Source organism: Cheilinus undulatus, linkage group 12, assembly GCF_018320785.1.
Source record: "Cheilinus undulatus linkage group 12, ASM1832078v1, whole genome shotgun sequence".
NCBI classification, from domain to species: domain Eukaryota; kingdom Metazoa; phylum Chordata; class Actinopteri; order Labriformes; family Labridae; genus Cheilinus; species Cheilinus undulatus.
Window position 1 is genome coordinate 8,669,163 of NC_054876.1, and position 17,643 is coordinate 8,686,805.

The 17,643-nt window shown below is 38.0% G+C and overlaps 1 protein-coding gene across 2 annotated transcripts in view; it reads right to left on the reverse strand.

Annotated features, from left to right (window-relative positions):
• Window positions 1–232: 232 nt before the first annotated feature.
• Window positions 233–17,643, reverse strand: part of igsf5a (immunoglobulin superfamily, member 5a) — a 32,363-nt gene continuing 14,952 nt past the window's right edge. For both annotated transcript variants that reach the window (XM_041802142.1, XM_041802141.1), the window contains exons 4-9: window positions 13,681–13,971; window positions 9,304–9,423; window positions 7,227–7,251; window positions 7,008–7,096; window positions 6,819–6,883; window positions 233–876 (exon numbers count right to left, since the gene is read on the reverse strand). In XM_041802142.1, coding sequence (XP_041658076.1) covers window positions 772–876; window positions 6,819–6,883; window positions 7,008–7,096; window positions 7,227–7,251; window positions 9,304–9,423; window positions 13,681–13,971 — 695 coding nt within the window. In that variant the 3' untranslated portion in view covers window positions 233–771. The remainder of the gene's footprint in view (window positions 877–6,818; window positions 6,884–7,007; window positions 7,097–7,226; window positions 7,252–9,303; window positions 9,424–13,680; window positions 13,972–17,643) is intronic.

A 17,643-nucleotide genomic window follows, 5' to 3' on the forward strand; every position in this document is an offset into this window, starting at 1 on the left:
AAAACATAAAACCATGAATGACAAAATAACATGATTTTATTATTTGTATACATCTGATATGTTCTTCATGTTGACTTTTTGAAGAACTGGCCTGTTTATTTCTCACAAGACAGTTTCATGAGTTAATAAATTATTTCCAAATGTAAAAATAGGCCACTGATCAAAGAGCAGTCCCCATCAGCGTTACATTTAAGGAGGATTAAATTTGAGGACATTTTCAGATGCTGGAGAACAAAAGAGGTTTAAGACTGCCCCCTTTGAATATTTAATTTTGAGTTACATAATGCCTCAATAAATAGATACGGCTTAGTATAAACCCGAAACACACAGCCATCAAATGGAAATACAGCCTCTGCCCAATAAGTCCAAAAGTTTATGCTGGTTCGGCTTCATTTTTGCTGCTCCAGTGGTCATTAAATTGGTTATTATGCTCGGTTTGTTTTGGTCGGTGATGAAGCTGCTGCTGCAGATACAGCAAATAATAAGGGGAGCAAATTCACAACACCCAGAACCACTCAGAGGCATGGCAATATGAATGTTTCTGTATATATGTCTGATTTCAAATGTCATATTGTGCTGATACAGCTCCATTCACTGAATAAAAACTCGTCTCTTCTTGCTGCAGTGCATCAGTCCTTGGTGGAGCAGATTCAGCCTTTCTTCACACCTTTCTTTCTTTCATCTTCAGAAACCAAAGCAGACAGGCTTCAAAGTGCTGGCTGAATACTGTCCAAACTCATATTTCTGCAGACTCTCTGCTCCTCTGTGTCCTCACACGATGGTGACATGTCTGTGTTTCTTGAAGCCGGATTCATCCACAGCGTCAGGGAACCTGAACACATTTCCAGCCTGGTTACTGTTCACAACATCAGGCATCTAAAACAACAAAAACAAAAGAATGATTGCTGTGTTTCTTCATCCGGTCCCTCCATGCTATTTAAAATCAAAGTTTATACAACACATTAACTATGAAACTTTATTGCTCCACATAAAAGGCAATCATCTTAGAATAACGAGGCAGTAATTGTGGACTTTAATAATATATTAGTTTAAGAGGCAGCTCATTCATTACATAAATGAGTTGAATGGTGAAGCTATAAATCGTAGCATGTCTGATAAATGACACGTACGATGATTTACATCTCTATGATTTAAGGTAATATATTCACAGGACTCCTCATTTCTTCATTTCATTTGTACGAGCAATGCAAAGTGATTTAAATAAATCAGCAGCTCTTTTTCTCAGTACAGGAAGAGCAAAACATTTTCAACCTAGAGGAACCATGGCTTTAATTTTAAACCTGCATTTCTTGAATGTGCCAGGATGAACACAGCATACCTTCAGTGAAACTAATATGATCTCAGATCTCTATTTATTGAGGTTTACAGTGCCTATAAAAGTATTCACCCCCTCTGATTGCATAAATCAACCATGGTCACTATAATTTGGCTTTTTTGACAAAAAATATTACAAAAACACTCTTTAATGTGTAAATAAAAACAGTTTTATACAAAGTAATGTCAATTAAATAAAAACATGTAAGATAAAATAAGTGACTGCGTAAATATTTACTCTCTTCATGTCAGTATTTAGTAGAGGCACCTCTGGCTGATATCACAGCACTGAGTCTGTGTGGATAGGTCTCCATCAGGCTTGCACATCTGGACACTGCAATTATACTCCATTCTTCTTTGCAAATCTGCTCAAGCTCTGTCAGGTTGCACGGGGATCTGGCATGAACAGCCCTTTCCTAATTCTCTATTGAAATGAAATGTTGTTGGAGATAGTGGCTGTTGAGTCCTCAGGGCTGAAGAAGAAAAGGACTATCCAAATAGCAATCAATGAAAAGTCCAAAATCCAGCATCTGTGATGTTGTTCAGGTGTATTAGTGTCCATGATACTGGTCACTTACACATCTGGTAAGGCACCATTAATACTGAGGTACAAGCAGGTTTTGGAGCAGCATATTCCTCCATCAGACGTCTTTTCCAGGGACATCCCTGCAGATTTCAGTGAGACAATACCAAGCTGCATTCTGCACTAGTTACAACCCCATGGCTTCACAGTAAAAGAGTAGATCCAGACCTGTCTCCCAATAAAAATGCACAGTCCATTAATGAGCGTGAAATGTTAAACCTTGCACTGTTGAGCAACTTAAGATGAACATCACTAAATATGGAAGAAGAATTATAAATTCAATACTTCATCAGCTAGTGCCTTCAGCCCTCAGATGTTTACAGTGTTGTTAGAATAAAAAATGATGCAATGCAGTGGTAGACAGAGTCCTGCCCCAACTTTTTGGACTATGTTGTGAGCATCAAATACAAAATGTGTGAATATTTATTTAATAGAATTTTGTCCATTAAATATCTTGTCTTTGTGCTGAATTCAACAGAATATAGCTTAAATATAATTTGCAAAATGTATTCAGTTTTTCTAAACATTTTTTGATATTTTTGTACTTGAGGTTTGCAGAATTGAGGAGATTGCAAAGCTTGTTTCTAACATTGATTGCTAAACATACTAACAGTGATGAAATTAAACCCAAGCCTCAAGTGTGATTGGAAAGCTGAGTGCTAGAAGCTGAATCAGCTTTGTCATCCTCTATGTAGGTCAAAGAACATGTCAGTTATCATTTGTGTACACTGAAACCTCCATTTCAAACTATACTAGTTCTGTTTTTTTCCTGTATCCCACAGGGGACGAAAATACATTTATGGTGTTAACAGAGAAATTTCCTCTGCTCTGCCCCCTGAGAAATAAAACACTTACCCTTCTCTGACCTCCAGTTCCCCCCAACTTATGACAGTCCATGAGGGAAATAAGATCAAACCATGGCTGAATACAAATGTCCATCCTCAGGACTCACTAAAGCACCAAACGGTAGAATGCTGAGTGATATATAAATTTATACATATATATTATTGGCAGTTACAAACATTGCAACTTTTAAACCCACAGCATGTAAAGCCAGCTTCCAGGGTTTTTTTAAAATCAAAACAACGACAAAAGATGACAATTAGAGACATGTTGCTTGGCTCCATCCACCACTGCTGAATTGAGGACTCTGTTCAATAAAACCTGCACTCTGTAAGGTGAATTGATTAAACAATAGACTGTTGTTTTCATAACACAAGACACCTTCCTGGTTCATATTGCAAGCGATCCAAGAATGCTGCATAGTTTGCACCATTTGCAAGGAAAGCCATTTTTTAAACACATTTATTTTTGGGGCATATTTGCCTTAATTTGGGAGATAGGATGGTGGATAGAGTCGGAAGCAGGACTTTAACCCAGGGAGCCCACTTATATGGGACGCGACCACTTGGCCATCTGGCCCTAGGAAGGCAACTTTTACACACTGTACAGAGTATGGATAGTATTTCAATTGGAGGAGAGTCCTCAATTAAAAAAAGAGTGAAAACAGGAGTAAACAAGTAAGGTCTCTACTTGTGTTAGTGAGGCCATAACTTAAGGACTGGCGTTTCGTGTCAAGCCTGGTGTACACCATGAGATTTTCCGCCAATTCAGTCGGATACAGATTTTTGAGTCTAACAGTTTGTCTGGGAGTCGGACTGACTTTCAGCCTGATGCTGTGTGTTTTTTGTACAGTGTACACAGGGACACAGTGGCCAACTACAGCTTAACTACATGCTCCTGACTGGTTGGATGGAATTCTGGCATGTTGGATATTTTGTTTGAGAAACACAAAGCAAATGACTGAGGATGAGTACAGCATGAAACATAAATGAGATTAAGCTACAGAATGGCATCTTACATTTGCAGTTCACACTGCACAATGAAGCAGTCCTCCACTTAACATCCTATGCCTCCACATAAACAACTAGAAAAGCACTCAGAGAGCACAGACCTCTGCCGTTAGCCCTATCTCCCAATAGTACAGAATCCTTTAAAAAACATTCCTGGATCCAGATGCTGATCCGGATCACTCCCAAAATCTTATCAGTTCTTCCTTATGCCATTTCTGACATTTCCAAAAATTTCATCAAAATCTGTCCATAACTTTTTGAGTTATGTTGCTAACAAACAAACTAACAAACTAACAAACCCTGCCGATCACATAACCTCCTACGTGGAGGTAATAAACATATCTGTCACAGTGGCTCTTTCATGGCCACCGCTGTGATAACAAATGCACCACTACAACTTCAAAAAAGGAGAATTTCTGGCTTTAAAACTGTCTGAAAAATGTGGCAATTTGACTAAATGTCCTCCAAAGTTAACTTTTCCCTATCAATGGCGCCGCTGTAGCTCTGTGATTTCCTGACCTCTCAGTGACCCTTTGCTCTCACTGCAGAATGAGACGTAATGATGATATAGTGATGATTTATTATCTGGAGTCTGTGCAATGTGTTGAATTTTGAAAGAACTGGTTATTCTACGATTGTGACTTCCTGTTTGAAGCTTTCTGATCGATGGGTATTAATGTGGTTTGGCAGCAACCAGCACTGAAAATAGACCTGCAGCGTATCTCGAACGAAGCAGAGTGGAGCTGCACTCCAGGGATGCGCTGCTGCTGCACTGGAGCGCCAGCTGAGGAAATGCTCTGATAGACTAGAGCAGGGGTTCTCAACCTTTTCAGCCCAGGACCCCCAAAATAAAGGTGCAAGAGACTGGGGACCACCACTGTACCTGAAGGTGGTTGAACACAGTCATGCACATTCAAGAATAGTTATGTGCAGAAAAGGCCGTCCATAAGGGGGGTTAAAGGGGAGAGCTTTAATCTGAAAAATAACCACTCTTACCAAAGAAGCAAGTATATTTTCTTATTCATTTGTGTAGAAGTTAGCCATCTTAAAAATGGGTTGAAATCCCTTTAGTTAAAAACAGAAATAAAATGGGTTAAAATGGCTAGAGTTGGTCAATAATGGCAAAAAAAAGGTGGAAAAGGTGGTTAAATTGGATTTTAAAAGTAGCAGAAATTGGTTAGAAGTTGCAAAATGTGATAAATTTGGGGAAAAAAATAAGGAAAAAGTGGCAAAAATTGGTTAAAGTGGCAGAAACTGGCATAGTGTTAAGGTGACTTAAAAAGTGGCTGAAATTACTTTAAATTGGCAAAAATGGATGGAAAATTTGGTGAAATGGGATGAAAAATTGATATAAACTGGCAAAAAGGGTTAACTGTGACAGAAAAATGTGCAAAAATGGCAGAAATGGGTTAAACTAAAAAAAGAGGATATCAAACAGTCAAATGTGGTTGAAATGGGCATAAAATGTGGTAAAAAGTGGTTAATAGAGGCAATACTGGTTTAACAGAGGCAACAATAGGTTCAAAGTGGCAAGACTTGGTTTAGAAGTGGCAAAAACAGGCAGAAAAAAGTGGTGGAAAGGGTTTAAAATCGGAAAAATTGTTTTTTAAGTGGCAAAAATGTGTTTAAATTGACAAAATCGTTGGGAAAAAGCAATAAAAATGGGTCAAAATTTAGCAAAATTGGTGTAAAGTGGCAACAGTCTAATTAAAAAAATTCTTCATTTTTTTTAGGGTATCTTGCGACCCCCTTTCAGTGTCTTGCGACCCCCATGGGGGTCCCGACCCCAACATTGAGAACCACTGGACTATAGAGGGAGCAATGTGCTCCGCAGTATTGTTTATAAGTATGATTTATAATAACCCCATCCATCCATCCATCCATTTTCTATACAGTTTATCCTGTTGGGGGTCGCATTATAGTAACCCCAAAACTGTAAATTTTACCACAAATACTAAAGGCATGCATTTTATTTTGTCTTATATTTTACGTAGCAATCAGATGTTTTCCATCTTTGTGTTACTCTTTTGCATCATTTTCTTCTTTTTTTAATGATTTAACCCTTTTTGCTATATTCACTATCACAGATTGTGCTGCATGAAAGAAAAACTTTTTAACTACTGCCATTTCTAAGTGAGGTGGAAAATCTTCTATTATGCATTTACAGTGCCTATAAAAAGTATTCACCCCTTAGATGTTTTACCCTTTTACTGGTTTTATAAAAATATTCCTTTCTTTTTAATGGATTTAACTGAACCCTGGGGGATGTTCATTGCCTTGGATTTTTTTATATCCATCCCCTGATTTATACTTTTCAATAACCTTTTCTCTGAGTTACTTGGAGTGTTCTTTTGTCTTCATTGTGTAATGGTAGCCAGGGATACTGATTAACCAGTGACTGGACCTTCCAGACACAAGTGTCTTTGGACTACAATCACTTGAGACACATTCACTGCACTCAGGTGATCCCCATTTCACTATCTATGAGACTAGTAGCACCGACTGGTTGGACCTCTGATGAATTAGGTCAGTCAATTTAAAGGGGGTTAATATTTATGCAGTCGCTTATTTTAGATTCTATATTTTTATTTAAAAGACATAACTTTGTAGAAATCTGTTTTCACTTTAACATTAGAGAGTTTTTTATTCTATATTTCTGTCAAAAAAAAAGAAATTATATTGACTATAAATGATTTATAAAATCAATAGAAGGGTAAAACATCCAAGGGGGTGAATACTTTTAAAGGCACTGTTGGTCTTTATCCTGTTGTACCAAACTTGTTTCAAACTGTGACCCCAAAACTAAACAAGCCAAACTGTGGTGTCTGTTTATCAAAAGTTGATAAGGGGTGCAAAAAACAAACTTCCTCCTACTAATTTTTAAATACTTTGTTCACTTTGTATTGAATATAGCAGTTGATGTTGTGTTTAGGTTTACTTCAGCTTTTCCTTTTACTTCCATTCTTTACGTATTTACATTTATTTTGTTAACATTTTTGTAATAAGATACCACTCTCTTTTTTCTGCTTAAAACATGACAACCATACCTCAAAATAACTGGATCCGTTAGCCTGAGAGAAACCACTGTCAGTGTGTTCACTGGGAGCGACGCCTATGAAGGCAAAGAGTGAGGAAAAGGAGTTTAGACCCGTTACTGTATAACAGCTCTATATGAGGTTGTGGTATGTTGTAAGAGGCTATTGTCTATTCTAGTTGTGCATTTGTTCTTATCTTACTTGTCTGACCATCGTTCACATAACCTCTGTTGACTTGACCTCGTGGTGTTCCAGTGACGGCACTTAACTGGCTCTGTGTCCTCACCCTCCTGTTACAGGTAAAAATGAACAACAGAGACGAGATTACTCTGGGTGGACAACTGTAGAAGACCATGCTGTTATGAGGAGGTGGAGGGAAGACATATTGATAAATTATTCATCATTCTGGTGTCTTCTTACCTCATTTCATCTTCATAGGTGGGCTCTAGAAAGAATTATAAAATATGAAATCAGTTCATGTAAATTTACTTACATGTCACATATTTCAAAACAATACATTCTAGGTAATTAAAAAGAAATAGAACTGCAAAGTACGAACTAAAAAAATTGTACAAGAAAGGTCTGAAGAAGAGAGATTAATCCATAAAAACTGCAGATAAACTCCTACACGCTGTTCACACAAAAACATTGCCAACATTTTGGTACTGAATGTTGCCCAAGTATTTGTGCAATTCAGACAGTGTGTAGGAGTTTATCTGCAGTTTTGGCAACTAAAAACATAAAATGACCCAATACTGGATACCTAGGACTTCTTTATTGTTTGAATTTTCCCACTATCAAATCAAAGTTTAAGATTCTTGTATAGACCTGTTACCTGAGGATGTGAATAAATCTGGAAATGAGACCCAAACACAGACTATACATGGAAACGTGCTTCGTGATGAAACTATCATAAAGTAGCCACATCCTTATCTTCTATTTGACTCTAAAGTGGAGCATAATTACTGGAAAATCTGGGGTATAAGGCACACTTTAATAAATAAAAAGGCATGAAAGGCATGCCTCTTTTACAGCTTTCCTGTCCTCTCTTGACATGAACATGCTTTTAAAGGAAACGACGATACACTATTCAGCAATGAACCTTGTGGGGATACTGTTGGATTAAAACTCAACATGAAACCTGACCAGGGAGTTGTGTCCTTCGCATATGAGCCAGTTTTAAGAGCTGGTGCCTTTTGTGAATGACTGAAGCCATCTCCTATTTGAGAGCAGGTTTCCTGTGTTCCCTGTTTATTTGTAGTCTTTGTATAGACTAAAAATAAAAAAAAGCCTAACTGGTAATAAATGAAGAGCATTTAGGGAGCAGAATGACTGTCCCTTTTTACTGAGCTGAGCCAAATAATCTTGATCTCTATTGAGAACTGCAAATCCCATCACTCCAAGAGCAGCTGGACAGACATAAATAAAGCTTTTTGCCTACTTGTAGACTACTGCAGATCAAATCAGCTGATGAAACAGTCTTAAATGCATGCTAGAATCTAAACCAGACTTTCTTAGCTGGGTGCATTCCAGCATCATCAGCGGCGTCTTTAGAATGTTTTAAATTTGACCAAGAACTGCTGTGAATTAACAGATCATGAGCTATCCCAGCATTAATACTTAAGATGGTCTCATATGCCCTTTTTCTGAAAGAGCACGAGTATCATAAAGGATTTATTTCTTTCAGTTTAGCTGTGATGCCCAAATGTGTCCAAGTGTTTTTAAGGTCCACACTCATTCAGTGAAAAGAATCATTTTAATTGTTTGAAGAGTGCTTTAATGTTGTTAATTCTGCTATTCCATGAATCCCTCTTCAGTCATAAGGATGTAGAATATTCGTTTTTCATTAATACATTTTGACTGGGGGGATTTGAGACCACCTCTGTGTGCAGTCTGAGCTATCAGATATCAAATCGTCTTCAGTGCCTACTGACATGTGTTCGCACCTAGCATTAAGGATTACCACTCTATATCTGAATACCCAAAACAGATGTTTATCCATGTTAATGCAAAATTTAAATAGGGTCAAAGACAACAAGTGGCCTGTAAAGGTGGCTTTAGGCTGTGGGTCTGTACCCGCCAAGAGCTCAACTACCATTTTATAGCTAGCAGGCAAAAACAGATATCACTTTTCTAAGCATTATCATTCAAGAAGATAGTCTAAACCTTATTTCAGGGAGAACCCAAAATAGCCTGGATCTCATTCACTCAGTGTGACTTATATTTCATGGTAACAACAGCATGCTGTATTGAGAAAGACTTGAAAGTAGAGATTAAGCCCATTAATTTGTAATTAAATTAGTTAATAAGTTAATGCATTAACTGGAACTAGGATAAATTCTCCTTCTGTTTCACTTAAAAAGTTTTTTTTTTTCACCTGCAACCATTTTAGTCGCCCCAATGTCCACTTGGAGGAATAAACACTGAAACATTTCTGCAAAGGTAAGAGTAGGCCCATTTCCTTTTGACAGTTTTGATTTTGGCTGCACACACTCACGTTTTTCTTTCCTGTGTTTGTAGCAGAAGATGATTCCTATGATGAGTAAAACCAGCAGAGCAAAACCTCCGATAGACACAACCATAGATATCAGCACGGTCCAGTCTGGGGGCTTAGGAACTGTGGGAGAAGAAAAGAAGAGATTTTAAGACCAAAGAGCCCATTATTTTTAACTCCCACTGTCAAAATTTAAAGTACTGAATGCCAAAAAGTAAGATGGAAGTAAAGTATTCACTCTGGACAAATCCTTCAAGTATGCTGACAAAAGTGAGAGCACAGAGAACCAGTGTTGTATAACTTTTCCTTTTTATTTCTCTTACATTTTTTGGATATGAAGACGGCGGAGACTGACTTGCGTAGCTGACATCTCCTGTAACTAAGCTTTAAAACTCCTATTTCATCTCTCAAACTACAAGCTTATGCTGCTTTTTTTGCTTTAATGTATTTTAATGGCTTTTTAATGCATTTTTGTTGGCTTATTTTATTATCTTTCATATTCAATTCGTAGTTTTGTGAATGTCATGTCATGTCTCCACGTCCCTGAGAGACATTTTAATTGTCTGAGTCTGAAGATTCATATAAACTAGTCTTGCTTTTTACAGAAACTGATTATGCAGCTTATCTTAAGTCTTCTCTTATCTATTATTACGGCTTATTATTAACATACCACCCTTCCTCCATCCCGGCTGTATCACATTAAACATTAAACATAGTTGTTATATAATCAAAATTCTTCTCTTCCTGTTCAGGACTTTTACTCTCTGTCAGAAATGTTTTTTTGTCCGTATAGTGAATCTGCATTGTGGTTTACATAACAATGACGCGTCTCATCAAATATTATCTTGATCTACATCTCACTATTGACTCATTCTGCTGGCGTCTCCACCTTAAAACACATTATAAGTGTTATCTCAGAGCACATCCTGGTCAAAGCTGTCCGCCGTTTATCTAATTTCTACACAGTATGTGGTAAATGTTTCTGTTTTTATTCAATTAAACCAGATTTTATCAGGTTATCATACAAACACACAGGTCATGTGTTAATGTCAGATAAGAGAGGGTCTTCTGTGGACAATTGTAAGGCATGGATGGAGAAAAGTGATTTAAAGCTTCAGAAATGTGTGCAATCACACCATTTTTGATCAGGCCGAGCAGGCAATACTTGTATCAACTTTATGTTTCTTTTGCAAAGAAATATTTTTATATAAATGACTTGAAGTTGATACTGTTGAAATAAATGTTGTTTCAAACACTCCAAAGTAAGATAAACTCTCTAGACTATCCGTCTTATTTGTTCCCCAGCCTCTGTCACAGGTTTTAAAGTATTGCTGTCGAGTTGTCATTAAAATTGGCTTAGATAATGCACTTTGTGGTGCATCTTGTGGTACGACAAGATGTTTTTTTAAACCCTACACTTGAACTTAGCAGATGGATGGTTTGATAAATCCACTGCATGGATATATTTCACATTCATCTGGAAAAGCTCCCATACAAAGGGGAGGACTTTTAAAAAAAAATTCTGAAGGTGATTGGACAAACATTCTGTCTGTCACATTCATGATGGGCCAATCAGAGCGATGAGACAAAATGAGGTAGTAAACATGCACAGCTCCAGTGCTAACCTGAGCTCTAAAAGCTAGCGCTGCTGTAGTAAACAGCAAAGCATGTTGGTGGCTAAAATTCATCCTATCAGGAGAAGAAGTGCAGAAACATCACCTCTGCTAAGAGAAGCTTTCAATCTGTCTTTTCACTCTTATTTAATAAAGAAATGTGATCGAGGTTTTATTAAACTGCAACTTTTCCACAGCTACATCCAAGCTAATGGCTGCTGGCTTGCAGTACAACTCAACAACCCCATAGTTGTCGCAAAATCACGCCAAAGCAGGTTGTAAGAAGAGTGAAAACATCTTTTCTGTCACAAAAAGCTTTCAGTGTCGCTTTTTGCCCATTTTAATGCAGAAATGTGGCACTAGAGCAGAGGCATAAAGTGCCACAGCCCGTCACATCCAGTACATCTGGCAGTTGCTTATACATAGAAAATAAATGGGGTAAACAGTTCGAAGAACATTGGATAGTGCTGGTGTGTATTGGGCTTAAGGTTGTGCAGTAATACCATAATACTATATCCTGGGGTATTTCCATGGTGTCCCATTGATTACCATCATGAAAAACCTTTGCTGTATAATGTGTGCATCCTTATAACAAAATGCCTTAGGAGTGTGTATCCGTTTCCAGCAGCAGCACCATTGCCTGTGTCTAAAGATGCTTTGAAAGTGACAACAGAACTCCTGTTAAAGATGTAGACCTCATTTGTGAGAGAAAGAAACTGTAAAGAAGAACGTGCTCTTCAGACACACCAATACTTGCACATCATGTGATGGCGCAGAGATATGGTTTCCCCTTATATTGAACTGTAGCTAGAAACCGCCGATTGTAATACAGTCTACAGTAATGCATGGTTTTAAAACACTTTATTTCTTCTTTGTTTTGGGGGTTAATTGGTAATAGGAAATTAAATGAAAGCTCAGCTCAAAGCTTGCTGTTGTCGTGCACCTATCAAGCTGTCTTGTAGGTCTTATTGAAATAAGAGAAGACCTTTAATCAAACTTTCTGACACTGAGCAGATCAAAAAGGTTCCTGTTGCAGAGACCATGGATATTAAAAGAGACTAAAGGCCGGCTCAGACTACACGATTCTTTTGGTCGTTCACGATGACACCATGTCAGACTATGCGACCAAAATCTTGTCCCGTCTTGGGCAACAGCCTGGCCACACAAGAAGAGTGGTCAGGACCGCTCAGCATATGCTGACATCACCACTGTCTCCACTGAGTGCAAGTTCACAGGTTTTTGGGGGGCGGGCCAAAGAGTGTCAATCACTCTACAACAGAAGCACTCTATATGATTGTAACAAACTTTTTAATCAAAAAAAAGAAAAGGAAAATAAGAAACAATTATGGATTGGATTATGGATATAAGTATGGATATATCAAAAGGAGGACAGTATGGACTGGCTCTCCTTCAGAAAGAACTTAAGGTATGCATGTGATATCGTAAATAAAATAAAATAAAATGTACACATTAGTTTTAGGGAATAAAAGGGGATAAAAGTGGTAAATCTTGTAAATGATGATGCAGAGATAATGAGCAAATGTTCTCCTGTTGTTAGACATCAGGATTCACGTCGTTGATGTCAGGTCAGGGTGTCAAACTAGACGACGATGTACGGAAAATTCTGACATGCTAGTCTTGTTGAATCGTGGTTGTGAGGAATCATAAGGAGTCTTGGACACGTGGTTAATTATGTCACACTACAAGACTGTTTGTCGTTCCTGACTCTCAAAATTGGGCTAGAGTTTTGAGGATGAGCTGCTACGTAACAGTCAGGCTTAAATCTGGCTGAATATGTCTAGTCTGAGCTGGCCTATAGTGAACACAGTCCAGTGTTTATTGAAGCACACAGTAACAGAGTGTATTGCAATAAAGCACCAAACAGTAATATAAACATTTATAGCCAGTCTTGATCTAATTCAAAGCACACTGAACATTTTAAGATTCTGATATTTTTTATTTTTCATAACCCTTGATCAAGAGATAAAGAGGAAAAAAAGAGTGTGTATGTGCAATTGCGCACAGAGGAAAATAAAAAAAAGATAAAACTTCATTTGATCCTCTGTGCTGGTGTCAGTTTGTTAGCCAGTGAAGTGTAAGAGCAGAGACAAAACATTCCTAGCACAACAATAGCAAACCTTTACTATCCTTACAGTTTTTTTTTTCAGTCTAGGGAAAAGAAGTATTTTGGCAAAGGATTTCACAAATTTCATATACAGTTATTATATAAATAATAAATAAAAGAATATAAATAATTAGATAAAAAGTCAGGGATATAGGAATAGAAATTATTTTGTGTTTTCATTTTATATTTTCCATTTTGCATCTCATAATTACAACTAAAACTTATGAGTTTGACTTTGTTTCAAATTTTGACATTTTATCTCATATTTTGACTTTTTTAAACTATGATTTTAACTTTTAGCTCATATTTTGACCTCTTAAAGTCATAACTTTGAATTTTATCTCATATTTTGACCTTTTAATCTCCCAACTTTCACTCTAAATCTCATATTTTGACTTTCCAAACTCATGATTTTGACTTTTATCTCATATTTCTACCTTTAAAACTCATGATTTTGATAATTAATTTGGTGTTTTGACTTTTCGAACTATTAAGTTTGACTATTTATCCCATATTTTGAGCCTGAAAACTTCATTTTGACATTTTTAATCTCACAATCATTTACCATCAGATTTTCCCACACATGATCTATCCACATGATGTTTATGAAAATCACTATAAAATGAATAAGCATCCACCTACCAACCACCAGGAACACAGAGCTTTTCTGTGGGTTTGTTAGTGTCTCCACTGTTGCCCGACACTCCACCGTGGTGTTTTTGACCGCCTTAAAGTCCAGCACACTGGTGGAGTTGTAGGAATCCCCATCCACCATGAAGGTGGTGTTAAAAAGGCTGCTGTCCACCAGCTGACCATTTAGAGCCCAGCTGACAGTCGGAGCAGGAAACCAGGCAGACATTACACACTGAAACTGTACCTGCTCGTCCTCCTCCACCTTCAGGTTTCCAGCTGTGATGTTGACTGAACCGCTCTCTGAGGAATAAAGACACAACAGTCAGTGAGAGAGCTGAGGGAAATGCAGACAGTATGTAATATTTTCCTGCATCTTCCTGTCTGTAAAGCACTTTTTATGATTAACTTTTAACTGAATTTCTTGAGGCTGGAGGACCATCATTCTTGCTTAGCTTTAGTGAGGGATCTTTATACTATTATCATTAAATCATAAGGGATTTTTCAGGGCCCTGTAAAAAGCAGTTTGATTAGATTAAAACTATCAGATTGGATACGATATTAAAAACACATTGTTCCAGCAAAAAAGGATTGCAAAATCTGATAACAGCAAGTTATCAAATCTCTGTTTTTATCCAAACAAGGCTGGACACACTTAATGATTTTAAGCCTGACTTCAGGCCAGATTCATCTTCCTTTCATGTCTGAACCGCCACAACCTGGAATCTTAAATATCAAACATGTTTGAAAATTATTATTCTCTGTCAAACTTCCTAAGCAGAATACCAACAACAACAAACAGAGCAAGCAGACAAGGCAGACTAGCCGGATCTTACAGACTTTAAGACTCACAAATGTCAACACAACTTCAGCTTCATCACAGCCAGGATTTCACTGATAACCTTTTTCTCTTTTTTTGCCACAGCTTTAAAGATATCAGAACAGCCAGCTGAAGATTTCAGTCATCCATCATGTTTCGTTTTTTTTAAGTCACAATACATCCCATGAGTTTTTCTGAGATGTCACGAGAATATTTACTTTGAAATTGTCACTACAGACAGCATGCAAGGAGTCTCATGGTCTGGTGAAGTCCTAGGTAAAAGTCAGCCTGATGAAAAGATGCTTAAATCATAAAAAGTGGATCCCAAATCAGGATCATTCTAATCAGTATAAACCCTTGAAAAACAGAGCTCTGAACAAGATCAAACAGTGTTTTATCCACAGCGGGACCACCAAGGCCGCAACAAACCAGAAGCATTTTATTTGTGCAATAATTTGATCTTTAAAAAGATAAAATAAAAATGGCCAATTAATGTGAACTTTTGTCCAGCAATGTAATTGTTTGTGTCTGTCAGTATGTATGTATTTTGGTCTTTTAAGAAACATAGTCAATAAAAGGTTGAGACAGACAGCACATGTCAGATCAGGTATCGGAGCATATGCCGATTCGACACTTCACAGGTCAACTTTGCTCCTGTACTGCTCTGGCCTCCTGATGGCCATCCTCCAGGCCTGCACCAGGCTGATGCCCCACCTCTGAGGCAGAGGTTCTCAATGTTGGGGTCGGAACCCAATTGGGGGTTGCGAGACACTGAGAGGGGGTCTCCAGATGTCTTACAAAAAATAAGAACATTTTTGCTACTTAACACCAATTTTGCCTAATCTTAACCCATTTTCATCACTTTTCCCACAATTTTGCCAATTTTAATGTATTTTTTCAACTTAAAACCAATTCTTTTTTTGTCCATTTTAAACCCTTTTCGCCCCTTTTGTCGGCCTGTTTTTGCCACTTCTAATCCATATTTGCCACTCTCTGGCTATTGTTGGCTCTGTTGACACATTATTGCCACTATAAACCCCTTTCACCACTTTCTAAGCCAAATTTCACAATTTGATATGCCCACTTTTGACAGTTTCTGACTATTTCTCCCTCAGCTAACCCTATGTTGCCCGTTTATGTCAATTTTAATCCCATTTCACCAAATTTCCACCTATTTTTGCCACTTTAATGCTATTTCAGCCACTTTTGAATCCCCTTTTACCACTTGATATGCCCATTTTTACCACTTCAACCCATTTTTGCCATTTTTTGGTTATTTATGCCACTTTTATGTAATTTTTGGTATTTCTAACCCATTTCTGCTACTTTTAAAATCTAATTTTACCATCTTTCCCACCATTTTTTGCCATTATTAACCCATTTTAACTATTTTTAACATGTTTTAATTCTGTTTTAAACAAAAGGATTTACATTTTTAGGAGAGCTACTTACAACACAAATGAATTAAAATTTGTTTCTTTGATAAGAGTGGTTATTAGTCGGGTTAAATATAAAATACCACATTTTAACTTTACCGTGGACCATAATTTTGCTGGCCCCCAGTTTGCCTGGGCCCCATAAAGCTCTCATTTTCCCCCCCTTATGGGTGGCCTTGTCTGCACATGACTATTCTTGATTGGACATGGCTGTGTTCAACCACCTTAAGGTACAGTGGGGGTCTCCGGTCACTGGCACCTTTATTTTGGGGGTCGCGGGCTGAAAAGGTTGAGAACCCCTGCTCTAAGGTATCCTGCAAGCTGACCCCTCCATGATACACACAACCACCCCTGTTGTCTGATCAGCCCCGTGCACCCATTGTGCGGTGAGCTGGATCAGGCCTGTGTAAGTGCGCCAGATGCCTGTAAAAGTTCTCTTCCCGTCCCCGCTCTCCTGAGCACGGCATTAGACACACAGTCTTGTCAATGATACCAAAGATGCACAGAAGAGAAGATGTCACAAAAGAGTCCAGTCAGCATTTATGGCCTTTAATCAATGTCCAGGCCTCACATTAGTTTAGCAAGACCAGGAGGACCAAGGACCAAAGGCTCAGATACCAGGAAAGACACACTGTCTTGCTCAGTGAACCCATATACAAGTCCAAGTCTCGGTTGATCTCAGCCTCTCAGTCAGTGGAAAGATGGATTGCGCTGTCCAAGTAGGTGAATGGCTCTACAGCTTCAACGCCCTCACCATTCACAAACACAGATTCAATGGCGACTGTTCATGGACTGTAGTCTCAGTTTAATGGGGAACATGTTCTTCCTGAGCTAAAGCAGTGCCTGCTCGGCATCTCTTATCAACATCCCTCTGCAGAAAGGAATCAATGGGCTCACCTGGCAGGTCTATTAACTGGATTTATTCACTTTGGCTGCAGGTTTGCTTCATGTAAGGAGAGTATGTCTGTAATCATGGAGGTCCTAATCTATGATGTGAGATAGAGTCCCAACTCTCTAATAATCAATAAAAATCAGAGAGTGGGGGCTGAATGTTAGACTGTGAGATTAGCTTCAGGTTACAGTTAAGATGATCTGTTAGTACATGTAGAGGAGGAGCAGACATGGAGGGTTTTCTTTGATTTACTTTATTCTGCTGTTTACAGCTTTGGTTTGAGGCTGGTTAATTGGAAAAACTGCCTCATAGAAGCATGTCGAGATGAGCTAAATACCCCCTCCTTAGTCTTCCTTCTTTTGCTTACAACCCAATATATCTTGTTTTTATTTTTAGAGAGAGTAACTTTAATCCAAAGAATTCATGTCAGAGATTTTCTCTCGGGCTCCACATCTCCATTTCTGAGCTTCTGATGTCAAAACATGTCCCACTTCTTCTACATTTATATAAACTAGTGTTGGCAAAACAGTAAACACCCCTGAAGTTATGTAATACATATTCATAAGACCACAAGTTATGCCCATTTTCCACAAGACAACTTTGAAAAGACTTTGAGAAGTGGACTTTAGCGAGGCAAGTCTGATGCCCTTACATCTGAGAAGTCTAGACTAAAGGATTCTGCAGGGTTTACTTTTCACAAAAATGTGGACCAATTTGGAGTAAATGTCCAGATTACATCACAGCATTTGCACATGGATACTGGTGGCAGAAAAACAGCATAATTAAGAGGAAAGAAACATGGAGAGGAAAGCGGGATCCCTGGTTTA